The 16,455-nt window shown below is 27.4% G+C and overlaps 1 protein-coding gene across 6 annotated transcripts in view; it reads left to right on the forward strand.

Annotated features, from left to right (window-relative positions):
* PICK1 (protein interacting with PRKCA 1) overlaps positions 1-16,455 on the forward strand; it is a 78,565-nt gene that overhangs the window by 22,247 nt on the left and 39,863 nt on the right. For 2 of the 6 annotated variants that reach the window (XM_075369960.1, XM_075369959.1), the window contains one exon: positions 13,425-13,646. The exons of 2 other annotated variants lie outside the window; for them this stretch is intronic. In XM_075369960.1, the coding sequence (XP_075226075.1) occupies positions 13,425-13,646 (222 nt within the window). Of the gene's footprint in view, positions 1-3,050; positions 3,185-3,946; positions 4,016-13,424; positions 13,647-16,455 lie in introns of those variants that run through there. 2 more of the 6 variants (XM_075369962.1, XM_075369965.1) reach the window with 2 other exon arrangements.

The raw sequence follows: 16,455 nt of genomic DNA on the forward strand, positions 1-16,455 counted from the left end.
AAATAATGTAAGAAATGTTTTCAACAATTTCTATATTTTTTTTTGGTATCGCATGGACTTATCAGCTCTTCTTTTTTAAATAATGGGAATAGAAATTGTAAAAAGAAATGTATATATTATAAATAAAATAATAAACTTTCATATACCATCAATGGTACTTATAATTAATTATTTTGTAACTATTAATTTATAATGCTGCTTTTATTTATTTTCCTTATTTAGTACTTTTATAGTGATCTCTGCTTCTTCAGATGTTGTTTTATAAAATATCATTTTAAATATTAAAACTATAGAAATATCCACAACAGCAATTGATGATATAACTTTCATTTTTTATTAATAAACTAGGATAATGAATAAAAACATGTGGTAAAATTAATTTTTATAAAATAAGTATATTCTGCTACTAGGATGCAGTTTACTAAACTATTTATTACGAGAGGTTAACAGTTTCAGAGGTTGTTTTGGTCACATATTCTAATGTAAAATTTTCTGCTCTTTTCATTGGTGGGGTCAAAAATAGGTCATTCCATTAAAAAAACATGTTAACCTTGAAAAAGGTCAAGGTCAAGTCCAAGATCACCATAAAGTGCCCCCTCCTATCTGAATAACTTTTGTTTAGGTCTTTTTTTTATTGTGCATAGTTTATGAAAAAATCACCTGGAGCTATTAAAATGAAACGCTATATAATTCAATTGCAAGAAAAATTTTATATAACAGAGAACTTTTAAAACATATTTATAATATTAAGCAAATTTTTTCAATTAATTTTGCTACTATTTTCTTATTAATTTGTGAGTCTAGACATTTTATGATGTACAGACCTATAAAAAACTGGACTTGGCAATTTACAATATTAATACTTGTAACTCTTCAGGTAATCTATAATTTGCTGTGAAATATTAACCAACAATAACTTTTTCTTTATAAGAATTAATTAATTATTAAGGATTAATTTATATAAGAGCGCATTAAAATATTTTAATGTGTTATATCTCAATTTGGACAATAATTAATGAAAATAAGATACTCATAGGCAGTTAGGTGTTGTGCCCGTACATAATAGTAGCTTAAATTGTCACATCATCTTATCTGCTATCGATATTTGTTTTGTGTCTAGTGGTTTTAAAAAATTCTCACGATTGAAATGCTTTTTGACTAAAGCCAAGCCTCTTAATTAATCCTAAAAATATAATTATAATACCCGATTATTTTCAGAGAGATAGAACCTAGCTGGCAATTGAAAAGTGGCTGAATTATTTCTTTTTTAAAGATTTAAAAAAAAATTACCTAGAATAATGGGAAGTATTGCAGTCTGATCAGTAGTGTAAAAAAAAGTAGTTTGAACACAGAATTTAAAAAAAAATGCATTATTGGTTTTATTGCCTCCACGTTTTGGGTATGGCTTTTCCATAATTATTTCTTTAGAATCCATAATACCATAGCCAAAAAAAAAAAAATATTGAAACCAGTTGTAAATTCTGAAATTTTAGATATTGTTTTGTATTTCTGTAGATATTAGCTTAAATAAAAATATGAAATGTTGTACTTGATTTTGAAAATGTGTAAGTAAAAAGTACCACTTGACTAGTTCGAAATTGTGCAATTAGTACATATACAGCAAAAAAATGTAAAATTTTTCTAAAATATACTAATTCCTAAAAAAATAAATTATTTTAATTTAAAAATATACACTTTTACAATGACAAATTATGATATTAATTTAAACTCTTAAGTGACAATTATAAGTTTGGTTTTTTGTAATCGCAAAGTTATTACTTTTTAAATTATTATTGGTGCTGACAATCATGGTCAAAACATAACAAAATTATTATTTTTCTATTGTTCCTATGCCACATGTGAAACAAAATAATTAAAAAAAAGAATAAATTAATATCCAAACAGTTATTATTTTTTGACACCACTATGCCTAGTGTAGTAGTTGTCTAGATTTTACATCAAGGGATTTAAAACTGCAAAAACAGAAAATTAGACTTAAAATATGGGTGAATGTAATGGGTGTTTCTATGTAAGAAAGGAAATTAATTTTTTTTCTAAAAATCATAGTTTTTGAAATAAAAGCTAATCTTGCATTTTAAAGTTTGATAAAAATATTATTAAACAGTAACTCTGGTAATCCTGAAGATTTGTAACCCAAAGAAATAAACCAAAAAACAGAGTTATCTTTGTGTTTCTTAGGTTCAAATTAAGGTTACAGTTAATTCATAAAAACACTCCATATTGAACATAGTTGATGTTTAATTAGTAACCCATTGAAATGGATCACTAATATTGTAACAAAGACACATGTGTAATATATTACTTAAAAAAACAATTACATCTTAACATATTTCAATGCTACATGGAGGAGATCTTCAAACAAATTATTGAGTTGTTTGCAGACATGAGTTAAATAATTTGGTAATACTATATGTAACAAACTATTTCATTTTCTTAAATTTGATAGGCTTCTATCTGAAGTTTAATTTGATTTTCCATGACTGTTCTTTTTTTGTGAGATTACTTTACATTCCTACCTTGATTATTTGCAAAATATGAATTCATGCATATTTTTTTTTATTTTCATGCACATAATTATTATTATTACTTTGCAATAATTTTTTGTTTAAAACTTTGATTTTTGATAATGTTTTATATTAAACTCATTTATTTAAGAACTGTTCAAGATAATATAATAATTTATTATTATTTATAAAATAATATCATTAAATTGCATTTCAAATTTTTTTAGAATGTTGGTTCATTAATTTACTGTATGTAATATATTTATCATACAAATATATAATATTCTTATCACAATCATTAGTAGATATGAATATAGCAAAAATTAAGTTAAAAAAAAAAAAACCAGTTTTATTTGTTCATAAATAATCTGTTGCCTAGTTTTTAATTTACTTGATTTTGATGCAATATTTGAAAAAAAATTATTATCTAAAAGTATAATTTATAAATTCATGGAATTTTCCTTATTGATTCAGGTGTGCTTGTGTGTGTGTGTGTGTGTGTGTGTGCGTGTACGCGCATATTGTTGAGGTTTTTATCGCGTATAAGATATCCATTGTTTTAGCTGAATACTTCTGCATATCATTTTTTGTTTTCTTTGTAAGAATTATGATTAATTATTGATTTATTTAATTAAAATGCAGAGAAAATTTTTTGTATTGTAAGTGTTAATTAAAATCTTATAAATCATTGGTTTTGTTGATAAATGTACATTTGTAATGCTTAAATACTGTTTTGTTAAAATTATGAACTATTTTGTTTTAATTTTTACTTCCTTGTACGAAGTAAAGAAAGTATTTAAAAATTTCGGTTTTCAGATTTCAACAGTAATATCCATTTTGATCATCCCTGAATCTTTTACTCTATCCTAATATTTCATGAAGATTCCTGAATTAATAATTGTATGAATATTTGATGTTAATAAAAACTAATATTTCAGCAATTGTGTAACTGTCTATTTTATTAAAGAATTGGAGGATCGTATCTCACTTTCAGACGAAATAAGTTAATTGAAGTGCAGCAAAAAATGTATATATGTAATTTAATAAGCGTACAAGGAAGTTATGTGGTGCCCACATCAGATTTTTTTTTTCCCGAGTAAAATCACTGTCATACTGGAATATAAAAAAATTAATCAGAATAAACTTGAAAATCTATTTTAATTCAAACTGGTATAATAATAATATTCTTGTGTTTTTTAATTCCTTTATTATAAATATCACAACAGATAACTTATTAGTCACAGTAATTAATTTTATTAATTTCATAAATAAATATATAATGCAGCACCTTTTCGAATAACTTTTATATGTATTTTATTAATAGATTTCTAATAAAATTTAGCATTACATCATTAAAATTAATATGATTAGTTTATTATTCATCTGTAATTAATAATTTTTATATTTAAATTATATAACAGTCTGGCCATTTCTGAAATAGATGCAGATAGTTCACATATGGATGTCAGTATTAACATCAGAGGTGTTAAGTGAGTACAGTTAATTAATACTGACCCAAGAGTATTATTGTGATTTATGGTATACTTTTCGGGTAGATTTGTTTTGGTTGATACTTTGTAAAGTTACTGGGGTTTTGTGTAGAACATTTTTGGTAACAGTTGTATATTTACAGAATAAATTTTTTAAATATGGTTTCCGCTGATAATTTTTTTAATAGAATAAAAAATAATTAAAAATTTTATATCTACCTTACCAGCAAAAAAATATGTGTTTTCTCCAGATTTTTTGGTTTATTTCAAACCATCATCAGGAGATAAAAATAATATAAGACGAAAATTAAAATAATTACAGTCATGCCTGCTTGAATGTCAAAAGTATACTGAAGACTATATAGTGAATTCTGGTGGAATAAAATAGAATTAAAGGAAACCGTTTTCAAAAATGATATTTTAGTTTATGATTATTATCTCTCTATATTTGTATTCAAGTTGTATTTGAATAATTAATCTTCTTTAAAAAAATTTGTTCATTAATTATTATGGTTACTATATATATATGAAATGTTTCTAAATTATGTGTATTAAGATGATTATAGGAAATATCTAAATTTTTATAAATGATCATTCTCTAAGATGTGTTTAGCAAAATCAGTTTTTTTTGTTTTATTGTTTTTAATACTATCGATGTGTTATTTTGTGTGTATGGAAAATTTACAATTTGTCATACCATTATAAATCATATCACAGTCTTTACAATTTAGACTATGTCCACCTTTATTATTAAATCTAGAATCATTATTATGTAATGTTTTATTATAATTATTATTAATATATTTGATTAATTTATTATTTGTAGTATAGACTGGTGTTATGTTAATTTTTTGTTAAATTTTTCAATTTTTTGACTATATGGTGTGTATTCATTTTTTATAAATACTTTTTCAGTCTTTTCTGGTAAATTTAAATTTTCCATACGTGCAAAAGAACACGTCGATAGTATTTAAAACATTAAACCCGAAAATTCTAATTTTGCTAAACATATCTTGGATAATGGTCATATATACAATCAAAATAATTTTATAATAATTGTAGATATTGCCTATACTCATTTTAATACACCTAATTTAGAAAAAAATCACATTTATCGTAACCATAATAATTTAATTAATGAACAAAAATTTTCTAAGAAGCTAAATTATTCAAATACGTCTTAAATACAAATATAAAGAGATAATAATCATAAACAAATAAAATATCATTTTTGATAACATGGTTTCCTTTAATTCTATTTTATTCCACCAGAATTCACTATATAGTCTTAAGTATATTTTTTGACATTCAGTCATGACTGTGTAATTATTTTAATTTTTCACTTAATACACTGTTTTTATCTCCTATGATGGTTTGAAATAAACCAAAAGATCTCAAGAAAACACTTTTTTTGCTGGTAAGGTGAACATAAAATTTTTAATTATTTTTTATTCTATATTTACAGAAACTGATCTTAACTTATCTTGTAAAAGTCACTAAAATATTTAACTCTTTTTATTGATATTAAAAATAAGCATTATTTTTTATTATTTCCTCTATTGTACCCTTTGTTAGTCAAATTTTGTTCCCTATTCCCATATACTTATCTTAATTATCAAAATATGAACACTTGTGTAATGTGCCATATTAAGAAATGATATACAGTGGTTCCTGATTATTGACTTAAATTTCATCTTATTTGTCATCATGAAAATTTATCTACTTGACAGCTTCTTCTGATGGATTTGTAAATTTCATTATGTTAGGGGATTATATGATTATGTGTCGATCTTTTATGTGAAAAGAGTATATATTTTTTTGCACTAATATTATATTTAGATTGCTCCAATTTTGCTCATAATCTACCCTAACTGACTGACCAAGATAAAATATTTAAATGTGAATTTTGTTGACAATGAAGATATTGACAGGAGAGAAAAATAATTAGACCAAAAAAACTTAAATAAATTTTCACATAAAAGGGTAAGTGTCTATGAAATTATATTGGTTTTCACAGAAAAAAGAATGAGGTTTATGCTAAAAGTGTTTTTGCTAAAAGTTTCTGTGGCATCAAAAAAACAAATCAGACTTATTCTTTAATAATCAAGGTTTAAATGGGATCAGGTGAGATTTAACAAGACTTTGATAGTGCTCATTTACTTAAGACCAGCAAAATAAAATAAAAATTAACCCCTAACATAAGCAAGCTCTATTCTGAGTGGTGGCTTTAAAACAAAAATATAAATAAAGAACTTTTTTGATTAAAATTAATTTAAATCTAAAATTTTTTCTTTGTTTTTACTGTTAAAAAAAATTAGTTTAACCAAACATTAAAAGATATTCTGCCCTTCTGTCTTCATATTTTTTATATAAAATATTCATTTTTAATGATAAAGCAAATGAAATTTACTTTGTGTAACATTTGTAAAACTTAGATAATACGTTCAGTTACTGTTATAGCCATTTTCATTGACAACTTTTTTTACTGTAGTGACAACTTGTGTTGTCACTACAGTAAAAAAAATCAGTTTTGGAGTTTATAAGAAACGTGTTAGAATATGGTAAAAAATTATATAGTTTTAAAATATTACTTCATTTTTAGTACATCATATTACTGCTGTATTATTTACTGTTATAGTGTACTAGCCGGTCGGGCTTGCTTCGCCCGCCCTTCCAGTCTAGTCGCCCCCAGTATGTTTGTTATCCTCATAGTTGTGAGATTATACTGATAAATAACAATCAATTCTTCAAAAACTCTCTTTCCTCCAATGTTTCCCTCATTCTTGACATAGAAGCTCTGTTATGCTCTTGCTTTTGATTCCCCTTTCCATTACTGTAGAATACCCTGTTAGAGAGAGCAGAGAGCTGAAAATCATATATGTTATAAAACGCATAGTCTATTATTTTTACATCAAAAAATAAAATCAAAAACAGTATTAGGTTATTGTCCAAGAGCAAGAATTCACAACTTCACCCACAAGGAGGCTAGGCTCTTAATCTGTGACTTAAAACCTTCTCTGGGTAAATGTGAATATATTCTGAAAATTTGAAAGCAACTGATAAGTTGGTTCTTGTATGATACTGTTGCAAATGGACAGAACGGATATAAATGTTTGCATTTATGTATTAGATTAAAATGTGTATGTAAAATATTGAAGTTATTATTATTCAACACATAGACAAAGGAAGGATAATTATGTAAATTTAAGTGATATACTGAAAGAACTGACAATTTATTCAAATTAATACTTTCTAAGTAACAAATGTACATTTTAAATGCATGTCCCCACAATTAAAAAAATCTCCAACAATAACATTGTCTTATACACTGAAAAAAAGTAGCACCAGTTTACTGAAAATGGCTTACAGCTTTACGACTTAAATTTTTTAAATTTTTGTGCGAAGTACTTACTAGTTGCTTGTTGTTAGAGGTTAATACTTTATATAATTGTCCATCTTGTACAAATCATAATTTGTTTTAATTGCCATTAAAAAAAAAATAACTAATGGTATGAAAGGTTTTAGAAGAAAAAGATTCTTATTGTAGGTAATAATTCCAAAATTTATATTGTTATTTTCTTAATTAGCTTCAGTAATTCTTCTATTTAAGACTATTTTTGTTATTTTTTTATAATTAATTTTTAGTACTTATTCTGTCCTCCTAAAGTTTATTCTTAAAATGCTGTCATTGTTTTGTTTAGCTACATAGATTTTTTATCAGGTCAATGCTTACAGCATACTTTTACATTTTTGATTTCTTACTAGTTTCATTTTATTCTGTGTTTTATATAAATTATTTTTTTTTAATCTTCTAATTTCCTAAAATACTAGTTGTTAATTAGAAAAGTTATATTAACTAATCATTTTGTCGTTAAAATTATTAAGTCAAAATGTAGTTTTAAATACAGATAGATATTGTGTGCTATAAAACATTTTCATATCATATTTGTTGGAAGTTTTACATAATTATATGTGAATATGAAAATTGTAAAATTCTATCAGTTCCAACTTTTTAATCTCTTCCTGTACTATTCATGTTGTTTGTATTGTTTTGTTGTAATATACTGCCAATGAAAGTGTTATTTTGTAATTTTTACTTTTAAACTGCACTGGTAGTATGTAATATATTATTTTGTGAATATTACATAATAATACAATTCTTAATTATTTTTTATTTTTACACTATATTTGGTTTTATTATTATTTATAAATGGTAATGTAAAAGTACATATTGTACCCATATAATGTAGAAATATTTGTATTTGGTATAATATTAGTCATATCTAGTCCTTGTTATTTTATGATTTGTTTTATATTTAACACTTATCATTACTTTTGAAAAAAACTCAACTTTTTATTATATTTAAGATACTTTTATATTTAAGATAAAGTATTTTATTTTTTAAACAGTTCTTTTCTTTTATTTGAAATTTGGTACAATTATTTTTTATTACTACAATTATATTATTGATATTTATACATTTTTTAAATATTGGTATTGCAGATTTTTTTTAAAATCAGAAATGAGAGTAGGTTATTCGTTTTAAAATTAATTAAATTTTGGGTTTCACTTCAAGTAACTGTTATAGACAGTTACAGACAAATTCTGTTTACTTTTTGTTGTTATAGACTAGGACAAACATTATATGCAGTATGTAAACATGGAAAATGCAATGAATCAAATGTGTAAAACAAATAATAATAAAAGTAAATTAAAAATATAAATCCTTGCCCAGAATTGAACTTAAGACCAGTTAATTTAGCAATAAAACAATTTTTTTTTATCACTTAGTTAACTGTTTTGTAGTTGCTGAAAATATGCTATTACAAAAAAAATGTAATTTTTTACATTTTACACCTCCTCTATGAATCATGAGACCTTGCCGTTGGTGAGGGGGCTTGAGTGCTCAGGGATACAGAGTAGCTGGACCGAAGGTGCAACCATATCGGAGAGGTATCTGTTGAGAGCCAGACTAAGGAATGATTCCTGAAAGAGGGCAGCAGCTCTTTCAGTAGTTGTTAGGGGCGTGAGTCACAATGACTTAAACGGCCGTATCAACATCACTCAGTCCTCTGAGTACTGCGCAGCTGAAAGCAATGGAAAACTACAGCTGCTTTTTTTCCAAGAAAATGTGGCTCTCTGCATTTTCACATAGCAACAATGGAGGCGCCTTCCTTAGTAAAATATTCCGGAGGTAAAATAGTCCCCCGTTCGGATCTCCGGGTGGGGACTACTAAGGAAGGGGTCACCAGAAAATTAAAAAATAACGTTCTACGAGTCGGAGCGTGGAATGTTAGAAGCTTAAAAAAGGTTGGTAGGCTAGAAAATTTAAAAAGGGAAATGGATAGGGTGAATGTGGATATAGTAGGAATTAGTGAGGTTCGGTGGGAAGAGGAAGGCGACTTTTGGTCAGGTGATTTTAGAGTAATTAACTCAGCGTCAAATAATGGGCAGGCAGGAGTAGGTTTCGTGATGAACAAGAAGATAGGGAGGAGAGTGGAGTATTTCAAAACGCATAGCGATAGAATCATTGTAATAAGGATAAAATCAAAACCTAAACCGACAACGATTGTTAACGTTTATATGCCTACAAGCGCCCATGATGATGATGAGGTAGAGTGTGTATACGAAGAGATTGATGAAGCAATTAAACACGTAAAGGGAGATGAAAATTTAATAATAGTTGGAGATTGGAATGCAAGCATTGGAAAAGGCAAGGAAGGAAATATAGTGGGTGAATATGGGCTGGGCAAAAGGAATGAAAGAGGGGACCGACTTATAGAATTTTGCACGAAGTATAATTTAGTAATTGCCAACACCCAATTTAAAAATCATAATAGAAGAATATACACTTGGAAAAAGCCAGGCGATACTGGAAGGTATCAGATAGATTATATCATGGTTAAGCAAAGATTTAGAAATCAACTCGTTGACTGCAAAACTTACCCTGGAGCAGACATTGATAGCGACCATAATTTGGTGATAATGAAATGTAGATTGGGGTTTAAAAACCTGAAGAAAAGTTGTCAGATGAATCGGTGGAATTTAGAGAAGCTTGAGGAAGAGGAGGTAAAGAAGATTTTTGAGGAGGACATCGCAAGAGGTCTGAGTAAAAAAGATATGGCAGAAAATGTAGAAGAAGAATGGGAGAATGTTAAAAAGGAAATTCTTAAATCAGCTGAAGCAAACTTAGGCGGAATAAAGAGAACTGGTAGAAAACCTTGGGTTTCAGACGATATATTGCAGCTGATGGATGAACGTAGAAAATATAAGAATGCTAATGATGAAGAAAGTAAAAGGAACTATCGGCAATTAAGAAATGCTATAAATAGGAAATGCAAACTGGCGAAAGAAGAGTGGATTAAAGAAAAGTGTTCAGAAGTGGAAAGAGAAATGAACATTGGTAAAATTGACGGAGCATACAGGAAAGTTAAGGAAAATTTTGGGGTACATAAATTAAAATCTAATAATGTGTTAAACAAAGATGGTACACCAATATATAATACGAAAGGTAAAGTCGATAGATGGGTGGAATATATTGAAGAGTTATACGGAGGAAATGAATTAGAAAATGGTGTTATAGAGGAAGAAGAGGAAGTTGAGGAGGATGAAATGGGAGAAACAATACTGAGATCTGAATTTAAGAGAGCATTAAAAGATTTAAATGGCAGAAAGGCTCCTGGAATAGACGGAATACCTGTAGAATTACTGCGCAGTGCAGGTGAGGAAGCGATTGATAGATTATACAAACTGGTGTGTAATATTTATGAAAAAGGGGAATTTCCGTCAGACTTCAAAAAAAGTGTTATAGTTATGATACCAAAGAAAGCAGGGGCAGATAAATGTGAAGAATACAGAACAATTAGTTTAACTAGTCATGCATCAAAAATCTTAACTAGAATTTTATACAGAAGAATTGAGAGGAGAGTGGAAGAAGTGTTAGGAGAAGACCAATTTGGTTTCAGGAAAAGTATAGGGACAAGGGAAGCAATTTTAGGCCTCAGATTAATAGTAGAAGGAAGATTAAAGAAAAACAAACCAACATACTTGGCGTTTATAGACCTAGAAAAGGCTTTCGATAACGTAGATTGGAATAAAATGTTCAGCATTTTAAAAAAATTAGGGTTCAAATACAGAGATAGAAGAACAATTGCTAACATGTACAGGAACCAAACAGCAACAATAACAATTGAAGAACATAAGAAAGAAGCCCTAATAAGAAAGGGAGTCCGACAAGGATGTTCCCTATCTCCGTTACTTTTTAATCTTTACATGGAACTAGCAGTTAATGATATTAAAGAACAATTTAGATTCGGAGTAACAGTACAAGGTGAAAAGATAAAGATGCTACGATTTGCTGATGATATAGTAATTCTAGCCGAGAGTAAAAAGGATTTAGAAGAAACAATGAACGGCATAGATGAAGTCCTACGCAAGAACTATCGCATGAAAATAAACAAGAACAAAACAAAAGTAATGAAATGTAGTAGAAATAACAAAGATGGACCCCTGAATGTGAAAATAGGAGGAGAAAAGATTATGGAGGTAGAAGAATTTTGTTATTTGGGAAGTAAAATTACTAAAGATGGACGAAGCAGGAGCGATATAAAATGCCGAATAGCACAAGCTAAACGAGCCTTCAGTAAGAAATATAATTTGTTTACATCAAAAATGAATTTAAATGTCAGGAAAAGATTTTTGAAAGTGTATGTTTGGAGTGTCGCTTTATATGGAAGTGAAACTTGGACAATCGGAGTATCTGAGAAGAAAAGATTAGAAGCTTTTGAAATGTGGTGCTATAGGAGAATGTTAAAAATCAGATGGGTGGATAAAGTGACAAATGAAGAGGTATTGCGGCAAATAGATGAAGAAAGAAGCATTTGGAAGAATATAGTTAAAAGAAGAGACAGACTTATAGGCCACATACTAAGGCATCCTGGAATAGTCGCTTTAATATTGGAAGGACAGGTAGAAGGGAAAAATTGTGTAGGCAGGCCACGTTTGGAGTATGTAAAACAAATTGTTGGGGATGTAGGATGTAGAGGGTATACTGAAATGAAACGACTAGCACTAGATAGGGAATCTTGGAGAGCTGCATCAAACCAGTCAAATGACTGAAGACAAAAAAAAAAAAAAACAAAAAAAATATGTTAAAAGATGGTAAACTACCCAGTCTGAGGCAGTTCCTCTAACAGTTAATAATTTTTTTCTTATTTTTCCTCCTTTTTCTTTTTCCTTTAGTCTTTTTTCCTTGGATGAGCACATTGGGAATTAGATCATTTATTGTCCAGGTTCTTCTGTGATATCATCTTACCTTCTAATAGCTAGCAGGGCTGCTGCTTTTTTTTTTCTTGGAACTCAGTGGGTAACACTGTTTGTTCCTCACTGTTCTCCTCAAAATACTCTCTTATCCAGGGGACTGCACAAAAGCAAAACATGTGGTTGAGGGACTTACTTGAAGAAGCCAATCCTCTAAAAAAATTTAAATTAATTAAAAATTGATATAAAGTGAAAAATACCAGTACGTATGACTAATTGTGCTGCTAATTAGGACAGATATTTTGGTCTTATTCTTAGAGAGTGATCGGTGTGTGGATGGTTAAAGTTTTGGAAACTTTAAATATACTATTCATCAGTGGAGTTTTTCTTAATTAGATATAGGGTTCAAACATAATTTCGATTAAATTTTCTACGGCTGTAAAGTGTACTTTCCATAAAATTTAACCTTACTTGAGGGATAATAATTGTTCCATTACATAAAGGGATAAGAAATTATATGTTATTTTAATGAATTATTTTAACTAGATTTATTATATTATAATGTTAAATTATTTATTCTGTAAAGTTAACTCTAAAAACTTTTCATAGCGACTACTACTTTGTATTTCTTAAGAATTATTTTTTTTTTTTTTAGTATTAGTGAAATGAAAATAATTTTAATTGGAGAGAGTAAGTAGACTAGTAATCTTAAGTGACTGGCACCACTAATCTGGTAAGGGTTAACTAGCACAAAGAAAAATAGATGTGATAGAAAAAGTGTAGTTTAATATTTTTATAATATTATATATTTTTATTATAAATTTTGATTTTTATATTTATTGTTTGAACTTACATAACAGTCAACTGTTGATAGTGTGTAGAAGGATATAATCATTTATTTCTGGTAATTTTTTTTATCTGCACTTAGTCTTAGATTTTGTCTTTGTTCAGTAACTATGAACCTTATAATTTTCAGTAAATTGTTTGTACGATTCCAATTCTGTAATTACCAGTTTTAATCATTTTAGTGTAAACGGTTCATGTGTATATCCTATTGATTGATTTTAAATTAGAATCAAATTAATTGTTTTTTTCTTCTTTTTTTTTTAAATGATAAAATCACTTGTGTGTCATTCTGGTTTACTTAAGTTTAAGACCACCTCCAGTTTATTCAACAACAATAACTACAACTACAACTACAACAACTTCAACTTCAACTTCAATTACTGGCACTGCTACTGCAGCATTAATTTCTACTTTAACAGAAGAAAAAACATTAGTTTCTACTTTGACAGAAGAAAAAACTGAAGAAAATACAATTAAAATGGAAAAAAATAAAGATGATGATGACGATGATGAAATCCTTGAAATGTAAGTATGATCAAGTAAAATGCGTTATATTTAATTATTAGTATCTATAAAGGTATATTCTTTATGGACAATAGTATTATTAAAAATTGCTTTTCATTCTTTCTTTGCACTGTTTAATGTTATGAGCCTTGTCCTGCTCTATAATATTGTAATATTCTTCTTTGTTAGTGAACTTTTCTTTTCAGTTCTGCTCATTCATTACTCTTAAGTCATTTAGCAACTCAGATATTTATCTCTTATGTCTTTACTTTCTTCAATAGTGGAACTTCTCTCTCCCTTAATGATTCTTGGTAATTTTATGAGCTCATCCTATAATTAAATAGTTATCTATTTTTATTGTGTTTTTTTTCTTATTTATTCCTTTTCTCCAGATTGTTTAGGGTATGTTTTGATTCTGTAAATAAATTTTTATGGTGTCAGATTGTCAGCCTGCAGTCAACTTTTAACTTGGAGGATCAGGGTTTTTCTGTCTAGGTTTTTTCAGTGGAGTTTAATGACACGACAGTAATGTGGGAGTACAGTTTGTTGTCTTGCCCAGAACAAATTAAAGATAATGAAATCTTCATCTTTATGTAATTAATATAATTATTTAATTATAATAGTAGTTCATTGAATAGTAAGTCTTGCTTATTTCTCCTGAATTTAATTCTTCGATGAAACCGAATCAATAAAGTGAAAATTAAAATAAAGCTCAAAACAAAATTGTCAGTAATAATTGATTTAGAAACTTTAGCTGGTGCCAAAAGCAATTTTACTGCCTTAGCAATATCATATCATATCAGTGTTTCAAGATAACACTGGATATTGCTGACTGATAACTGTCAAAGAAGTCCTTTCACTCTATCCCCATATTTTATGTAGTTGTTTTTTTATTATTTACTCCATTAAATAAAAATTAACTGACTGTATGCAGTACAGTAGATGTACAAGAAAGTTAATATTTATAAAATAATTTGTACAAAAAGCCTTTGTTAGGTGTTGGTTTATTGAGTGAGAATTAACAATTGCTGTTTCCCCAACAGCTGTACCAGCTGCTATTTTGAAATGAAAATTAAAAAAAAAAATGATTACGTCATTCATCTTACAACAAGTAACCTCGCTCAAAAATGTCATAAAAACTGAAAAATACATTTGACTGTGATTTTATAATAAACAAATAAAATATCAAAGTTGAGTTGAAAAGACTTTGCTCTTCATGGTTAATAATTACGTGAAACCTATTTCATTGTATTTACAGTTTGAGTAAAGAAAGAGAATTTAAAAAAAAATTATTACATATAATTGTAGTTATCAGCAATATTTTGAAAACTGAATAAAAAACTTAGAAGTTATAATTATACAAAGTCTATGATATTATATAAAAATGTTTGGTACTTGGTTATATGCGACTAATTTCATATTATTATTATTATTAAAGTAGTAATAATTTACAGTCGTATGTAAAATAAACATCTGGTGTTACTGGATGATAAAAAAATGAATTAACCTTAATGTATTTTTATTTGATATTTAGTTCCATTAGTTGCTGTGATTCTTAATATGCAAAATGAACGAAAACCAATTGCATAAAAATTTGCCTAGTGATTTACATAGTTATCTGATAGTTAAAAGCTTTTTAGAATAAAATTGAAAGTGTAACTGAATAATGCAATGTAAAACATGCAGAGTTTTCTTTATCAGAAAGTATTTTCTGTTTGTTCAGAAAAAAAATACATGTTTATTTATTCATAGTAAAAAATTTCATACTTTTACTACAATTATGAGCAGGATTAAGAAGAGATAGAATGCTATATTATTTCAAAACATGCAAAAATTTTTGATTTTTAAGCTGTTGCTTATTAATGAGTAATAGGGTATAGTTAAAATTATATATTTTTTTGGTATTAGTTATTTGTGTCATTTCAGAGATTGGCAATAACTGTTAACAAAAATGTTCAGTTTCTTTTCTTCATATCTGAATATTGTCTACAAATTCCCTTTTATATTGATGTCTGTAATTCTTGACATAAGTTGCTTTTCTTGATGTATGGGGTATTCCAGGACATATTCCCAAAACTTCAGTATTGATTCAGGACACGAAAATGACCAAAAATGTTCATATCAACAAGTCCTATTTTGCTTTGCTTTCCTTTTGGATGCCATTTCGTGATTTTCAACAAAAAAATTATTTCTCCAGAATGGGTCAACCAACTTTAATTAAATTTGGCAAATCTAAGACTAGTGTCTTGTTCTATAGAATAAAAGATTTTGAAAAAGTAACCTTCAAAAATTTTAAAATGGTGCCATCTTAATTTTTTAATCTTCAATATCTTTGTTATTTGTTTGAACAAATTTTTACTTACTATCTCATTTCTAAAAATCTGTTAACAAACAATCGAGTTATTGTAGACAATTAACACAGCAGTATGCTTGCACACCATAATGCTGGCTGATAAATCTTTTGCCTGTTTTTATTTCCTCCATTAAATGTAGTAAAGATTATTAATAATAATAGAAATTAATAAAAATTACTATCTTGTATTACGGTGTATAAATGTACTGCTGTACATATAATTGTCTGCAATAACTAATTTGTTTGTCAACAGATTTTTACAAATGAGATGTTATTTTGTTCAAAATAAAATGCTTAATAAATTTTGTAATAAGTAAAAATTTGATCAAACAAATAATTAAAAAGATATTAAAGATTAAAAAATTAAGATGGTCGCCATTTTGTAGTTTTTGAAGGTGATGTTTTTAAAACAGATTTGCCAAATCTAATTAAAGTAGGTTTACTCATTCCTGAGAAATGATTTTCTTGTTGAAAATC

Source organism: Lycorma delicatula, chromosome 6, assembly GCF_047948215.1.
Source record: "Lycorma delicatula isolate Av1 chromosome 6, ASM4794821v1, whole genome shotgun sequence".
NCBI classification, from domain to species: domain Eukaryota; kingdom Metazoa; phylum Arthropoda; class Insecta; order Hemiptera; family Fulgoridae; genus Lycorma; species Lycorma delicatula.